This window comes from Cyphellophora europaea, assembly GCF_000365145.1.
Source record: "Cyphellophora europaea CBS 101466 unplaced genomic scaffold supercont1.1, whole genome shotgun sequence".
Classification (NCBI taxonomy): Eukaryota; Fungi; Ascomycota; class Eurotiomycetes; order Chaetothyriales; family Cyphellophoraceae; genus Cyphellophora; species Cyphellophora europaea.
The window spans coordinates 2736847-2752799 of record NW_008481797.1 but is presented as its reverse complement, the minus strand read 5'-3'; the positions used below and the strand labels follow the sequence as shown (position 1 = coordinate 2752799).

The window sequence follows — 15953 nt, the reverse complement described above, 5'->3', positions numbered from 1 at the left end:
TGAAGGAATGAGAATGTTAGGACACAAGGAACTCGGGGAATGATGAGAACAAAGGAATTAAGGAACTGTTATTGAGTCTGGGGATAAACCTCTCAAGTACAGCCGTACTGGAACAAGGAGTAGACTTGCTCGTGCTATGCAAATTGCTAATGTTCTCGACAGCAGGAAGATACTCCTAAGATTTTACTCTTCACCTACCTAGGTAGCTTGCTCATGATTGGGTATTAGGACGAGCTTGCTCGATCAGGCACACCATCTCCACCAGACAATCTCAGGCATACAAGACACCCAGATCATTTCGTCCTTGCCGCACAGACACTCAGGCTTGAGGCGGGGTAGGGGCGCTCTGCAAGGGGGACATTTCGGCGAAGGGAGCACAGGTGGTAGACGGCAACGCCACAGGAACGAGGGGAACACCAAAATTTGGACCACTAAGAGTCGGGGAGGATTGCGATGGACTTGCCTCGTTCTTTCGATTGCCGGAGGGATGAGCCCATACACAAATCAGCGGCCAGTACCCGGCGTGACACAATCTCAGTAGGAATGCTGATCGGCTCTTGCCTCTGAGGACACGGACCACCGACATTTAGTGTCGAATGCTTTCCTCCCTTCTGCTGGTAACGGCGCTCCACGCCTCCGCTGTCGACGACAACACGGGCGGACAGACTTTCCGGGTGTCTTGGGATCATAATATCTGTATTCACTTAAATGACTTGCATACATGCAAGGGGGGGTTGACGGTGATTGCGATTTATGGCAGGGAGCTTCCACGACCGCTAATTTGTATCGTTGTCTCGTGCATCAACTGTGAACTTCCTGCGGGCCGATCCAGAGATCATCTTGTTGACGGTTGTGAGATGTGCCTGGCGCCCAGCCTTCTGTTCCATGGCCTTGATGGTGGCTTCCGGGTCATCAGCCTCACCTTCGGCAAAGTCGAGGACAAGCTTGCGACCTAGCAGATGAGTATTCGAAAGTGCTTGCATGGCCGATTGAGCCTCCTTTGCAGTGACGAAATCAGCGAAGGCGAATCCGCGGGCGGAGTTGTCAAATTTTCTTGGCATTCGGATCGACCGCAAAGCGCCGTACTCGCCGAAGAGCGCTCGGAGGTCTTTCTTCGACGCTTCAAACGGCAGGTTCTTGATGATGATTTTGGTCTTTGCTTGGTCAGCCTTCTTGCTGCTGTCTTCTTTGCGCCGTTCTTCAGCAGCGTCCAGCGCCCGGTTGGAAATTTGGACGAGCAACTCATGGCCATCCAGGCGGTGTCCATTCATGGTGGAAACCGCTGCGTCTGCAAGAGCTCTTGTACGGAACTCGACAAAGCCGAATCCCATGCTGAGAACCTCTCCGGGGCGGCTCTTCTCACTCCTGGTCTTCACTCTTGCCGACAGAAAGCCTGTGAGTGGCCTGAAGACCTCTGCAAGTCTTGCCGTCGAAGTGGCAAAGTTGAGATTCCTGACGAATACGGTCGAAGTTAGACCGCTCTCGCTAGTAGCACCGCCACTATCTTCTGCGACAGCGTCGTTGCTTGGTTCCACGTTAGCTTGTGGGTCAAACAAGCCTTTCGGACCCTTCTCTAGGTACAGCACTGCGCCCTTCAAATTGCTGTATGCAAGTCCCTTTAGGGCCGACTGTGCCTCGAAGGCTTCGTGGAACAAAGCAATTGCCATAGTGCCGGTGGGAGGAAACACTATTCTCTCCACAGCGCCAAACTTCCTCAGCATCGCGTCAAGGTCTTCCGTGGTTGTGCCATATGGAAAATTCTTGAGCAAGAGCGATCGATCGTCACGCTGACGCTGCGAAAAGGCGTCAATATTGATGCCTTGTTTCCGCAGATATTCCTTGGTCTCCTGGATTATGCTGGTTTCCGCGTGCGCTTGCTTCACCGCGGCATCCGCCGATGAGGGATCGAGCAAATCCGCTTTCGATACACCAAGTCGTTGAGCAGTTGAAGCCAGAACGGCGTCAGGGTTCATGTACAACGAGTTCCAACTAAATGTGGTCTTCGCAGCCTCAGCTTTTCGTTTGAGAGCTTTTTGCTGCTTCAATGGCAGCTTCGATATATCGAAGTCGGTTAGGTTCTGTTTCTTTGGGTCTGACGCAGGTAAGATGTGGAGCAGTCGACCTTGAAACGGCTGTCCATCGCATTCCAACATTGCTTTACTAGCATCTTCTGGGTGTACGAACTGAACAAATCCTAGGCCTTTGCTTTTGGATGTTCGGTTGTCTTTAACAATATGGGACTGTGCCAAGTTAGCAAAGGATCACTAAGAGGCATTGAGCAGAGATGATAGTTGAATGGGGTCAGAGGTGCGAAGCATCTACTAAAAAACTAGCTCCCAGTTCGAATCATATGCGAGTGCATAAGATGTCCCTATCAGGAGATCATCACGGAAGAGAAAGAGGGGGGAAGAGCGCTGGGTTATTACCTCTTCAAGCTTGCCATAAGCCGAAAACAGCGATTCGAGGTCATCCTCGCTCGTACTGAATGCCAGATTCCTGACAAAAAGCCGACCGTTTGGTACTTCGACAGCAGCTGGTGAGTCGCTCGACTCTGCGTGTGGCCGTTCTCCCTCATCCTGCGTCGGCGGCGCTGGACTCGATTTAGATGGGACAGGACTCGGAAGCTGCTGGACCGTCGAGGTGTCCTTTGAGTCAACATCTGGATCCTGTAGGTCTAATGTCCGGTTCGTCTTGGCTCTTAACCAGTCACTGTCTGACACAGACATGTTCGTCACTTCTGCGCCGTTGTTCGTGTCAATCTTCTCGCCTTCTGAATCAAAGCCTTCGAACTCGCCCTCTTCTGCATGTTGTGCGGGCGGTGAGGTTGGTGCACCACGGTCATGGGCACGACCGTGGTTCGTGGCTTTGTCCGTTTGCTCACGTTGCGCCTCGCCATCGTCCTTCAAGTCTCGTTTTCGCTTATTGGACTCTCGACTCACGCGCTGCTGCTGGAACTTCTCTAGTTTCTGAGAAACCGGCGCTCCCTGGCCACTCGCATTTCGCTTGACATCGACAGGTCTAGCTAATGAGACTGATATTTTTGACATGCGTATGAATGACCTGTTGAAATATTTGGCTGCTTTCTGGGCTGTGTCATGGTCATGAAACCCGACGAAGCCTATGCGCCGATCCGAGAACACATGCGCATCGTTAACGCTGTGCTTCTGATTGAAATGCTTCCGTAGATCATCGCTCGAAAACGAAGGAGGTAGACCGGAGACGAAGACACGCGTGCTTGTGGCAGTATCCTCTGTTGCCATGTTTGCGCTGCACACAAAATCACAAAGACGAAGAGAGAGGCGGAGGGAAAAGCCCTCTCTGTCTTGAACGACTTTGCGCGAAACTTTGGGCTTAGTTGCGCCAAGATTTCATAATTATGGACCCGCATTGCGGATCAGGTGCAAGGCTGCGGCGCTTCTGCCTCATTGACGCGTTGTCCTCGCTCTATTCAGTGCTTCCAATATCGCCTCTGTTGCTTCTGAGCCAATCTGACTTTAATATTGCAACGACCGAAACTATGGCTTCCGCTATGCCGCCCGCAGAGAACATGCCTGAGAAGAAGGAGAAGTTAGAGCGTAAGTTACCCCTCTTAGGCGCAAACCAGGATTGACCGCAGTCTACAGCCCAGATCAAGTCTGTCGATATGGTATGAAGGCACGGAACCGACCCAAACGATGTATACTGACCGTTCGAAGAGCGAGGATATGCAGGCGGAGGCTATCGAAGTTGGTACGGCGAAACTGTTCAGTGGTAGGAAGGGAGGCTGACTTGGACAAGCACAGGAGGCCATGGAAAAGAACACCATCGAGAAGGTGCGCATTGCAGTAATAATTGGCGGTGTTGTGACTAACAGTGGATCAGGACATTGCCCAGCACATCAAGCGCGAAGTACGTGCCCGCAACACTGGCCCCCCATCTAGTACTGATCTCTCATTCAAGTTCGATCAGAGGAAGGGTGCGACCTGGCACTGCATAGTTGGTCGCAATTTCGGTAGCTTCGTCACGCATGGTCCGTTCAATACCTTTTTACCAGCACACCCTTTGACGTTGACACTCGACAGAAACCAAACACTTCATCTACTTCTACCTCGGTCACGTTGCGATCCTGTTGTTCAAGACCCAGTGAACAAGGAATGTCCAGCTTGAACACCCACAATTGCGAACGTAGTTCTTCTATCAGGACCATGATGTGTGCAGCGAGCGGCTGATTTGAGTGTGTTCTGAGTGTCAGCGACCAGAGGCCGGCAGTGACAATCTGCCGCCGCGGTGTTGAATGGCGCAAAGCCTGGAGAAGGAGTGCAGGATTTGGAATCAAAAGCAAGCTTAGAGCCTCAATACTACACTGTTTTCCATCACTCTCGCTTGTATAGCGCTGTCATTATGGTAGTAAGAGATGATGCCGGAGACAAGGCTGCGAAAGCCAAGGACCGCGCTGCGTCACCCGCCGATTTGGGAACTGCGCCACACTGCACCGCAAGATCGACCCGGGGTAATCTCAACTCCAGTCGCTTTCACCTCACATGATTACGTCTCTCCACGAAAAGTTTCATTCTGCATCCTTACCAATAACCTCTTCCACGACCGCATCAACCGAAATCGCAGCCTTGCCGAACGCGCCGCCGTCAACATGGCCTTCTTCTTCATAGTCGGAACCAAAGGTGCGCAACTACTCAGTCCCTTCCCTCCGCGCAACCGCTAACAGCAACCACAGACTTCACCTCTCGCCTCTCGGGCTACGAAAACACCACCGCACAATGCCACAACTGCGGCAACTGGTCCGCCCACTGCATCAGCAGCTGGGAGTGGTTCACATTCTGCTGGATCCCCGTCATCCCGCTCGGCAAGAAGCATAAAGACGTTCGTTGTCCCTGCTCTTTCTTACACTCCCTGATGACTTCCCACTGCTGTTTCGATCTGCAGAGTTGGTGCGCTACAGAGACTGACAACTTTTGTCCGTTTAGCTCGCGTGCTCCATCTGCCGCTTCCGCCAGGACCTTCGAAACCGCCAGGATGTGATGTCGCAACAGGGCGGGCAGGGCCCGCCGCCACAGCATCATCAAGGGCCACCGCAGGGCTGGGGTCAGCAGCAGGGCCCGCCGCCGCAAGGTTACGGTCCGCCGCCGAATCAGTATAAATGAGGGAACCAGGAATCGACTTTAGAACAGAGACCACGTCGAGAAGGAGTCGGGCCGTACTGCGCAGGGAGAGGTGTACAAAAGCGGAGCCGGCGCACTGAGTGGAGCGATGACTTTTGAGCATTGGACTTTCAGTTGGAGGGAGTTCGTCATTTACGATTCACGCTTGTTAATAATACCTTGCGAGTATCTCTTGCAGGCCGATAGAAAACCAGCTTGTGTGATGGACTTCTGGGCGCGATCTCTCTGGACATCGCTCACGATCACACATGGGCGAGAGAAACCCGGCGTAAAGCAAGGCTCGCTACCTAGAGTTCTAATAAGACGCATTTCTGATGGGTTTTGTCATTCCTGTTTATGTGCAACCTGTCCCGGACCTTGCCACCGAGGCCTCTTGGGCGGTGTCAAGATCATCCCGCACTGGACGAGCAGCGTCCATGCTTCTGTCAAACGCACTCTCTACAATTACACAGACCGGATCCGTCCCACACCAACCTTCTAGTGGCCGTGTGCGGGCTCGCCGTGGTAGCCAACAACCTTCATTCTTCCGATCATGGTGCCAACGGTGAAAAAGCCAAGAATTTCTGCGCCTACAACGCCGAACTGGGCAAGCTGCTGTCGGTTGACGTTGCGGATGGTGTTGAGCGTGGCAACGGGATCGTAGGAGCTGATGCGGTTGACGAGCGTGGTCGGTTGGCGGAGGGCGTTGGTCACGGGTGCGAAGTAGGACTGGAACTGTGCGACAGAGCTAGAGGCAGCGTTAGAAGCGACGTGAATAAACCTGTGCTGGTGTTATACGTACGGAGGAGCCATCTTTTGGCCTTGGATGGTGAACTTGGCGAGCTCGAGACCGACGCGACTGTAGTAGATGGTAGGTGGTATTAATGCTGCTCAGAGTCAGATGTTGTTTTCGCCGCCAATGTCTTTCTGTTCACATACATTCAACAAACGAAATGAGTCTGCCGGTCCTGCCACCAACTCTCCCCAGGGCATTTCTTGCGCTCGTGGCGGCATTGGAGATGGCCGGGCCAGCGGAGCTCGTGACCCTCGAGAGACCTTCCGAAGCTTTCGAGACGGTTGAAGAAGCTGAGTCCTTCGCTTTCGCGGCGGTTTCGCTGGCGGTCGAAGCTTGTCTGCGGAATTGTCCTCTTGCAACCTGTCGGGATGTTCGCAGGGCGAGCCGGGATGCCACGGTGGCTGGCATGGTTACGGTAACTGGCGTGTAGCTCACTGTCAGACCGTCACAGCTTGTAAATATGTGCGAAGCACTCGCGGGATTGTTGGCTGCGACGTGTCTGTACTTGTAGTTGCAAAGGGAGGCAGTTTCGAGCTGTCCGGAGAAAATAGGATGCCAAGCCATATAGCGCTAATTCCGTCTACTCCAAGACCGCTTTGCAGCCAGCTCTTTGGAGAACACCAGTGAATCCCATGTTCTTCGAACTGTAGGACTGTCGCTCCTAGTTTTACTATCCTAAGATGTTCTCAATGACATGGCTCCCCGTAGATGTCAGAGTGCTATGTCTGGTTCTCCTGTGAAGTACTCGTCTCTCATGACAGAGCTTACGCCATCTGGAAGCACACGATGCGAGTTGATATATCTGCTAACCTTTGAACGATAATCACTCAGCACCACCAACTGTCTGTTCCGAAGCAGCTGAACATGTACATCGTTCTGCAAGGGCTCAAGATACTCAGTCAGCAACCTATACACCCACTCGGGGGTATTCCTCGCCCTGGGGCAATCTCTGTCAACCAGGATCGATAGCATCTACACTTACGACCGCGTTGAATACTCGTCGAAGGTCCAGTCTGTGGTGGCAGACTTCTACCATCACCGACTATCATCTTGCTGAGACAACCCAATTGCGATCGAATGACAATTGCTACCAGTGACCACCCGAGTACAGTTGCGTCTGACCGAGTACAGTTGCGTCTGATAAACAATATATTCGCTACGCTTTCTGAGACAATGGTTCCATGGGCGATAGCGCATCTATGAGTAACGCAGCTATGATGGCTATCCTCAAGACGATAGCTGAACACAGAGTTGGCCAATATCCATCTGGATTAAAGACACTGATCATTTTTATCTGGAGATCTCGTGTCCACTATGGACATGCTCACGCGTTACCAGTGCGGCGCTTACATAATGACACACAGAAGACCATCGCCTACCGAGTATTCACCCTGAAGCTCGAACCGACGTGACGGTAGAGGTGGTGCGGTTCGATCCAGGTAGGGTGAAACAGGGGCTTGGGTCTCCCTGGGTAGCTAAATCCGACAAGGCTTAGTCTTGACTCCGCTGGCTATACTAGCCCCCGGTGCGACTGGCATCACCAGATATTGTACGGTAAAGGTGATGCTGTCTGGAGCCCGGAGACACTGTATATTGATGTGAAGTCAAGACCGATTTGTCACGCTATAGCAAGTGCCACTGCAGCGAATTGCGAAGCAGATGTTGGGGGTGGCTGTGACTTGAATACGGATACACGCGACAGAGAACTGAGGCCAAGCCGCGGCAAGAACGCTGCACGACCCGGTGCGCGATCGACACAGTTCTTATTCTCCGGCGACCGTTGGGCGCTACCACTAGTAGGGGGTAACAGAATTTCGGAACCTCGACTTTCACCCATGAGACATGAGACGTGCCTTCTCTGCTACGATCCGGTACCAGCACAAGCCGTCCACTTGGTCGTAGTTGCCATTGTCTTTGGACGCCATTGCTTTCATTCTGCACGAAAATACATTCGAGCCCGTGATTCTTTGATGCTCTCATTCAGCCCTGCTTCGGGAGGCTGCAGATGTCTTTGTTTGTAGGCAAAGCCGGCTTTTCACAACTATGATGCCCTTGTACACATATGCTGTCTTTCGACCTTCCTCATCAATGGCAAGGCATAACGACCTCGACTCATTGAGCGCCATCATATCATGACGAAGCCGCGAAAGACGCTCAGGCAGGCACTGCGAGACTTGCTGAGGCGTACCAAGGACACACCAACCAACAATGGGCACTACTCCTCGCCAGTAGGCTCCGGCATTCTCAGAAAAGCACCATCGATAGTACCGCAGATCCCTAGTTTCTCAACAGTCTCCGTCTTTTCTGACTTTAGCACCGTCGAAGACAATGTCGTCTACACACCATCGTCATGGTCCGAGACACCGGCAGCGTTGGCCCCGCCAGCAAACACCAGCTCAGATAGGCGCCTTCTGCCCGCCAAAAGTATGTCTCAAATCAGCCTCAGCACAGATTACCTCGACCCTGGGGGTCCTCAACAGGTCTTGTATGAATCCGTCCCCAGCGCCTACCGTGTAGGCGCAAGCCGACAGGCGAGTCTAGCGTCGATCACCACTGCATCGGCTGTGAGCCTCCGACCGCAGTCGTCCGTGTCGACGCTGCGCATCCGCAAGTCGGCATCGTCGCTCGCTCCAAGAGACCAACCTAGCATTCTAGCACCACCGAGCATCCAGCCGCGACCTTCCACTCTGAGAACGACACCCAGTCTAAAGCGATCTTCGCGGCGTGAACCTGGCACCAGTCGGAACCGAGATCGTCTGTCTGCATCGGGCTCCGCCCTGCAGGCCCCGAGTGCACCTCCAGCAAGACCGACTGTTGACCTGAAGCGAAGAAGGACGCCATTATCGCTGGTGGAGCATTTCAAATGCTTCGTGGTTCTAGACACCGCCAGACAAGGTTGTCCAGTAAGCGGCACATCGGCTGACCTAAGATATATCTTTGACATCGGTGAGAACTTTGTGCTCAACAACCAAGAGTGTGAAGGCAATTCGATGGACATTGTGTCGGGGCTCGATGCGGCGGGGAACGAAGTCCTTCACTTGGTCCTCTTCACGCCGTTAATAGTGCCGAGTAGCGGCCGGCATAGGTTTATGCTGGTATCCCTGATTGACGTAACGGACTTTGTTGCCGAGAGCGCGAATCAGATACCAGAGCTGGACACTATATCAGAGGAAGCATCTTTTACCGACGAAATAGCAACACCGTCGGCCCAAAGCAGTCCGCATTGGTCGACACTCAGCTACAAGCTCTCTGCGGATGATTTGTTGAGCGGATGTTCGTTGCAAGAAGACGACGACGACTTTGCGCAGAGCAGCAAACGAGCCGACGAAGACATTTGGTTGGCATTAGCAGCGACCGAAGGCGGATTCAGGCCGAACCGGCCTAGAGTGCATGGATCAAGTCGGTCCTCACAGGCATCTCCCGCGCGAAGTTCCGTTCCATCACATGCGAGCACGACAGATGATATACTCGACGACTTCATGTCACAACTGCAGGAGTTATACTCGGACTTTTTCCTGCTGGGACGGAGCCCGTTGGCTGATGATGCGTTAGAGATATGCAACATCAGCCCGCGTGTTTATCAGTCTCGCAGTGACTGGATGGAAGGGCATCTGTCTCACACTGCACCTGTCGTGATTGAGCAACTCAGTATGAAGTTGGGCGGGGTGGAGCCATTTACCATGAGGGTTCGTTGGGGAACACGGGGGTTGCCGAAGCAGCTATACTGTAGTCCACTATACGCTGGCCACTCTATCACGTGGATCTGCTACCTGGTAGACGAGCTGATGCCACTGCTATGGTAGGATGGGAAAGTTCGTTTTCACAATAAGAAATTTCCGAGCTTTCCACCCTTGACGCGCTTCCCTCAGCCTCATGAAACCCGTGTCTTCCGCCCTCGTGTACAGAGTAGCGAGAGGAAAAAACTTTCTCCCGGGACGATGGCGGTCTCCGAAGGGGCTCCCCTGTTATTTGCGCTGGAGCAGAAGTGCTGGGGCTACGACTAGCATCCTGGACGCGCCGAAAGAGAAAGCCAAATGCTGATCTCGGCCAGACCAACAATCAGCGCTGATCCAGCGGAGCCGCGGCGGACCACTCAGCGCCTGTAGCAGCTAGTCGTGACAGGCCTAACCGCCCTTCTAGAAGCATTCTTTTCTCCCGGCGAAATAGCCGTCAGCTGCTAGACCCGAAGGGTGGAGGTAGTACTGGAGTAGCATCTCAGCCCCGGTTCAAGCGCCCATCCCACCCAAGCCCTGACAGTGGCTATCCGGCTATCCATTTGGCCACCCGGTTTCTCGTTACAGCAGCGGCAGCCGTCCATGGCGCATTGTTGCAGCGAGACTCTAGTTCCCACTCATGGATCGCCTGTCATCGCTACAACCTCAAGCCACTTTTCTTGTTAGTGGATTGCAACTTCCTATCGATCGCGTCACTGAGATCGTATAACTTCCCCGCGGTTTGCATTTTGCTTCTCTTAAACCGTCTTCACCTGTCAAGTCGCCTTCGATCGTTACCGTCAGTACTCATTCCATCGAGTCTCAAACCCATATCGATCCCAGTCTCGCCTTCACCACCATCAGTATGTTCAACGAGAATTTCTCGTTCTCGACGGCCGATCCCGCCGCCGTTGTCGAGTCTACCAGCACCGATATCTCCCCATATACATCCCGATGCTCGTCACCCAGGTTCGATGCAGTAGGCCCTCGATCACAGCCTCGTCGAGACTCCCGCTTCGATGCGTGGAGGTCTTTACGCCACCCATCCGTGACTGCTCTGACCACCCAACTCGAGCATCACGCCATCACAGACAGTGTTCAAAGAGACTCGCCAAGTCCCATGATGTCGCCTTCGGAGTCGGCCTACGACCAAGACGACAGCTTCTACGATGGCCCCACCACGCCAGCTACGACCTCTTCCGATGAGTCGGCCGACTTCGACCCAGCGTTGTGGGATCTTAGTGTTTTCGACCACAGTGCTACTTCATCGCCGCGACCCTCGCTTTCACTTGAAGCACAGGCGCACTCGACATACACCATGAGACGCAAGCAACGTCAAGCTCTCGTTCGATTGCAATGTCTAGCGAAGCGCACGCCGGACATCGCCATGCTCATCGAGGAGTGTCATCCCAGCTCCTTGCCTCTTTCCAACGAGGCCCCGTGGTGTGGGAAAACCAGCAGGTCCAACAGCACAGTTAGTCTCGGCGGCTACAAGATCGAGAAGCAACGATCCGACACCATGAGCTCGCGTCGGGCGCCGAAGATCAGGAAGCGGACCAGATAAGGTCCCATGCTAGGCGGATCGCACGTTCTTCCAGCGTGCATACCAGTATTCTTTCAATGTGTAGCGTTTGAGCGAAATTTCAGTCACCTGGCATCATGGCGGAAAACGGCCAGACAGTACGATGATAAGACGCGATTTCAAGAGTCGTCGTCGCCATAATGAAAACATATACGTCATCCTCCAGTTGTGTGGCAATATTCTTCTCATTGTAGTTTTCACTTAGCCTCCGAGTCCTCGTCACTGAAACCCCCGGTACCCAATGACCAGGAATCATTCTACTCCGATCGTTCGTGAGAGTGCTGACTTGACCGCCGGCCGCCGAATTCCCATCCGCACCAGCGGACCCGGTCAGCGGTTTCCGACAGTTGTGTCCACGACGCTTGGTGCCCACCCGGCAAAGGTGGCAAGCCCACCGAGCCCACCAAGCCACCAAGCCAACGTGGATATCAGCGATATCGCTACATCCAAAGCAGGCATGCCGCTCGGCACCCATCGGTGGGGCATGCCGTCTGTGTGGGGCGCGAAAGTCAGGCCTGGCCCATTACGCCACGCCACTGCTTCATGTGCTTTTCCAAGGAACTACCTGGCACGGCGCACGAAGATTGTTCCAGATTGTGGCAACCGGTACGCTTGCGGGTTGCATGATCCTGGGGAGTTACAAGCCCGGTGTGAGCAGGGTTCGGGAGACTTAGGAAAGAGGAGAGAATTAGGATTGCTGCGAGCCATGGGCGGCCGGTGAGGGTGAGCTACAGGGAGCTGCACTGTAGACAAGTACGGCCGATTCGGCGAGATGGCTGCATAGTGGCTGCTTTGCAATTATTAAGACCGGATAAAGGAGAGCAACTGTTCGAGTAGCAGGGAGATTGGCCGAATGTCATGACTCGTGATACCAGACATCAGCCTTACGCGTGACTCAAACACTCAGCAGGCCCGCAGCCGCTCTCCAAAAAGAATATCCTTGACTCAACGCTCGAACAACTTCCTTTCCTCTTCCATGCGCCGCCCCCCATTCGCTGCGTTCTCTGCTACACACGATGCCCCGTCTCCCTCTCATGTGGTCGAGACACATCTCAGCATCCTCCGCGCGTTCATCCGAGCGCCGGAGTCACCTTTGCAGATGAGAAATTCGGAGTACCACTCTTCAACCTTTCTTTGGACCCCGGCTTTTGCTTCGCTCGCCATACGTGGAGAAGATGAAGCAAAGCCTGTTTGGGACTGCCCGTGAGGGCCTACCGCGCAAGCGGTCTGCAATTTGGCATCAGAAACTCGGGGCTTCTTGCGTCACAGCAGAAGAACTTCTCCCCATGGAAAAGCCGTTGCGAAGATTGTATCACGTTGTTCGTCCTGTAAGAAGGCGGCGACGGGGTTACTTGAGTGCAATCGCAGCGGGATCACATTCTTGCAAGCCTTGATCCAGGGCTGCGGGAATGCGGTCTCCATTCGATTCCGATTACTCTGGGGGGCGGCGCATCATTACTCTTTTTTGGAGGTATGATGTTTCCCGGCGAGGTGAGAAGAGCAAAGGATACTGCTAATGAACTACTATGTTGTCGATAGAACCAAACGTACGCGGGAAGGGACTGGAACGCCGGGAAATAATCGAGCGTACAACGACGCAGGTACACACATTTGGAAAAAACATTTTGTCGACTGCGACACTTTTGCTCATAGCAAGACGATCAATGCACCCCATTCGCTCCATTCGTTGACTCCTCCTTTACCGCAAACTCCCTGAAGTCGTTCAAGTCCACCTTATTCAACGCACTGTCCTCAGTCGCGCTCAGTTGCACTTTCGGCACGGCTTCCTTCGGTATGCGGCCGTCCTTGTATGCCTGAAAAGCCTCCATCCACCGTGAGGTGCACAAACACCACTTGCAGCCCTCGCTCAACCCCGCAACCCGAAGATCATTCCCTTGCTCCGCCGAGAAATCCAGGAATTTCTCGCTCACGATGCCAGCGACGGCGTGGTTCCCAAAATCCGCGGCGCCCGTGCGACAGTACCCATCCCGGTAGAAGCCTGTTCTGGGTTGCATCGAGAAGAGCTGGAGAGGCTGTCGAAACACGTTCAGAGGGTTGGACGCCGACATCTTGCTGTTGTTGGTGGCGCCGCCGGACTTGATGAAGATATTTTGAACCTGCGCGAACCCTGTCGCTGTGAATATGATGGCGAGGAGCAGGAAGGGGCGGAGCATACTTGCTAGTATCTGACGCATGAGGTGTTTGGAATCTCAAGGATATGTTATGACAGCGAGGATGCCGTTAACAGCGACCATATGCTTTGATTCACCACTGCTGTTGGTGACGTCACAGATGCTGGGCAACGAGGCAATAACACAACCGAGTCGCCTTGTTGCTACCACAGTCTCAGAGGCTGCTATCCACTGTATGAATCTCGAGATTGGTGTTATCAACGATTTGGTCGTTTGCCGAATTCGTTATGCAGACGATTCGTCCGGTGCTGAAGATCTCGACCCGTGCTGCTCCTTCGCGCATGCTGATGAACGAAGCTGACAGAGCCAATAATCACACTGGGAAGTTGCTTCGAACATCCGACGAATGCACTTGCATCACCGACTGACCTCGATCCATTTGCTCCTCACCCCTCACTGCTGTGAATCTACAGATGGGAACTGGCCGCGGAGAAAGGCCATGTACCACTAACTCTAGTAACTATGCGAAGACCCCCTCCTCCGCTTACCTCGGCTATGCTTTCCGTGCCGCCTTCTACAGTGCCACCTAGAGAGTCTATGTTGAGGATGTGGTGCTACGGTCTCGCGGCAAGCTTTTCGGTGCGTGCCCGCAAGCTTCCGTCAGAGCATTTTGTTACGTGTTACCGGCTTGAACCCTCGTAGCACATCTCGTATTCCTACTTTGCCGGTGCGCTGTTCTCAGCCTTGTCGACGCCCAGCTTTCTATACAGTGTCAACCATGCCGGAGCTTCATGTAGGTATCTGTGGGGGAGGCATTGGCGGTCTAGCGGCTGCCATCGCCATCCGGCGCGCCGGCTGCAAGGTCACCGTACTCGAGGCAGCGGCGGAGCTAGGTGAGATAGGGGCCGGCATACAGGTAAGGGCGTGCCTTCTGCCCAAGAACTTGTCGTTGACGACGGCAGATGACACCAAATGTCGCCCGCCTGCTGATGAGATGGGGAACGGACAAATATATCGGCGCCAACCTAGTCGAGTTCGAGGAGGTATACCTACGAAGAAAGGATGGGACCAAGGTTGGCTATGCCCGGACGGTGCCTAATATACGGCGCAATATGTGCGGCGTGCCATGGTGGTGCGTCCACCGCATGCATCTCCACAGCGGTCTCGCAGAAAGCGCGAAGGACCATGGCGCCGAGATCTGTATTGACTCGCGCGTGGTCAAGATTGACTGGCTGTCCTCGAAACAAGTACAGGTCACGACTGCACAAGGAAAGGAATGGACATTCGACCTGCTCATCGGTGCCGACGGGTTGAGATCCGTGGTGCGGAGCACCATTCTGCCACACGTCAAACCTAGGCCTCCGACCAAGAACTGCGCGTATCGCGCCATCGTTCCCACTGAGGAGGTTGCCAAGGATCCGGTTGCGAAGGAATTGGTGGCGAAGGTGCAGATGGACATATGGATGAGCCCAGGGGCCTACATTATCTCCTATCCGATCTCAAACGGGAAAGACTTTAACATGGTGGTCTCACATCACAGGCCCAACTATGTCGAAGATGTGGAGGATGTGGACATGGACGAGTTTCGTACCGTCTATCAGGATTTCGACCCACGAATCAAGAGAGTCCTGGACATGGTGCCAACGACACGAAGGTGGCCTCTGCTCGTCACTGGCCCTCTAGATACGTGGTCCACGCCACAGAAGAATATCGTGCTGATGGGTAAGAACCTTGATAACCCCGAGTCGGGACGTTCAAAGGGTTGTTGGCGACCAATAACGCACCGCTTCCTGTAGAAAGTCCTTGCGCAATCCGAAGCTATACTGACACTTCTGCAGTGAGCTGTCTCTACTCTACTGAGTTTTAGCATTACGGGAGACATTGAGATGTCCGAGGGCCGCCAAAGGGGTCCGAACCGTCAATATGAGGCCCCATCCAGCTTGTCATCTGGCTACGTTCAACGGCCAAGCTCTCTTCACTTATCCGTTTGGAGATAAGCTAACTCACTTCGTCTTATGTAGGGCGACGCCGCACACTCGATGGTCAACCACATGGCTCAAGGCGCCGCGACATCCATGGAAGACGGCGCTTTCCTCGCGCTCACCCTGAAACGCGTGGCTGACGGGACTCTGACGTTAGCACAAGCAATCGAGATCTACGAGAAGACCCGGATGCCACTAGCCTACAACAAGCAGCAGGTCTCCTTCATCAACGGCTCCATCTGGATGATGGAAGACGGCCCCGCTCAGCAAGCCCGCGACAAGGCCATGGAGCCGGAGCTGAGGGGCGAGCAGCTCGTCCGCAGCCCGAACCTATACTCGGACCCTTTCACAGCGCTCAGTATCTTCGGGTACGACGCTGAGGCGGATGCTGAGAAGGCCGTTGAGGCTTACTTGAAGAAGCATGAGCCCTACAATGCGACGACGGGCGTCACCGATCGCGAGTGGGAGCGTTTCTATGGATATTTTCACCCTGCTGGGAATGAGGTCATGGCGTCGAAGCTCTGAGCGAGGAAAGGTCTGTGCCTTGGGGCTGCGGTTGCGGTGTTGCCATCCTCCTTTGTTACCTAGGTACATCAGATCTGTGGCATTGTGC

The 15953-nt window shown here is 53.9% G+C and overlaps 8 protein-coding genes across 8 annotated transcripts; 5 read left to right on the top strand and 3 right to left on the bottom strand.

Moving 5' to 3' along the window:
* Nucleotides 1–776: 776 nt before the first annotated feature.
* On the bottom strand, nt 777–3260 carry HMPREF1541_01046 (uncharacterized protein; the record flags this gene model as incomplete). Its single annotated transcript, XM_008713347.1, has 2 exons — nt 777–2240; nt 2427–3260. The coding sequence occupies 2 exons, from the start codon at nt 3258–3260 to the stop codon at nt 777–779; spliced, it is 2298 nt and encodes a 765-aa protein (XP_008711569.1).
* A 257-nt stretch (nt 3261–3517) lies between these two features.
* On the top strand, nt 3518–4126 carry HMPREF1541_01045 (dynein light chain, cytoplasmic; the record flags this gene model as incomplete). The annotated part of the gene is made up of 7 exons (XM_008713346.1): nt 3518–3575; nt 3624–3646; nt 3696–3729; nt 3778–3812; nt 3862–3888; nt 3940–4009; nt 4062–4126. The coding sequence occupies 7 exons, from the start codon at nt 3518–3520 to the stop codon at nt 4124–4126; spliced, it is 312 nt and encodes a 103-aa protein (XP_008711568.1).
* Nucleotides 4127–4627: 501 nt separating this feature from the next.
* HMPREF1541_01044 (uncharacterized protein) lies at nt 4628–5138 on the top strand (the record flags this gene model as incomplete). Its single annotated transcript, XM_008713345.1, has 3 exons — nt 4628–4658; nt 4712–4857; nt 4962–5138. The coding sequence occupies 3 exons, from the start codon at nt 4628–4630 to the stop codon at nt 5136–5138; spliced, it is 354 nt and encodes a 117-aa protein (XP_008711567.1).
* Nucleotides 5139–5633: 495 nt separating this feature from the next.
* On the bottom strand, nt 5634–6339 carry HMPREF1541_01043 (uncharacterized protein; the record flags this gene model as incomplete). The annotated part of the gene is made up of 3 exons (XM_008713344.1): nt 5634–5883; nt 5938–6022; nt 6075–6339. 3 exons carry the CDS (start codon nt 6337–6339, stop codon nt 5634–5636), a joined length of 600 nt encoding a protein of 199 aa, XP_008711566.1.
* A 1724-nt stretch (nt 6340–8063) lies between these two features.
* HMPREF1541_01042 (uncharacterized protein) lies at nt 8064–9734 on the top strand (the record flags this gene model as incomplete). The annotated part of the gene is made up of 1 exon (XM_008713343.1): nt 8064–9734. One exon carries the CDS (start codon nt 8064–8066, stop codon nt 9732–9734), a length of 1671 nt encoding a protein of 556 aa, XP_008711565.1.
* Nucleotides 9735–10509: 775 nt separating this feature from the next.
* On the top strand, nt 10510–11208 carry HMPREF1541_01041 (uncharacterized protein; the record flags this gene model as incomplete). The annotated part of the gene is made up of 1 exon (XM_008713342.1): nt 10510–11208. One exon carries the CDS (start codon nt 10510–10512, stop codon nt 11206–11208), a length of 699 nt encoding a protein of 232 aa, XP_008711564.1.
* A 1679-nt stretch (nt 11209–12887) lies between these two features.
* Nucleotides 12888–13400, bottom strand: HMPREF1541_01040 (uncharacterized protein; the record flags this gene model as incomplete). Its single annotated transcript, XM_008713341.1, has 1 exon — nt 12888–13400. The coding sequence occupies one exon, from the start codon at nt 13398–13400 to the stop codon at nt 12888–12890; it is 513 nt and encodes a 170-aa protein (XP_008711563.1).
* A 736-nt stretch (nt 13401–14136) lies between these two features.
* On the top strand, nt 14137–15865 carry HMPREF1541_01039 (uncharacterized protein; the record flags this gene model as incomplete). The annotated part of the gene is made up of 3 exons (XM_008713340.1): nt 14137–14274; nt 14321–15070; nt 15380–15865. 3 exons carry the CDS (start codon nt 14137–14139, stop codon nt 15863–15865), a joined length of 1374 nt encoding a protein of 457 aa, XP_008711562.1.
* Between the last annotated feature and the right edge of the window lie 88 nt (nt 15866–15953).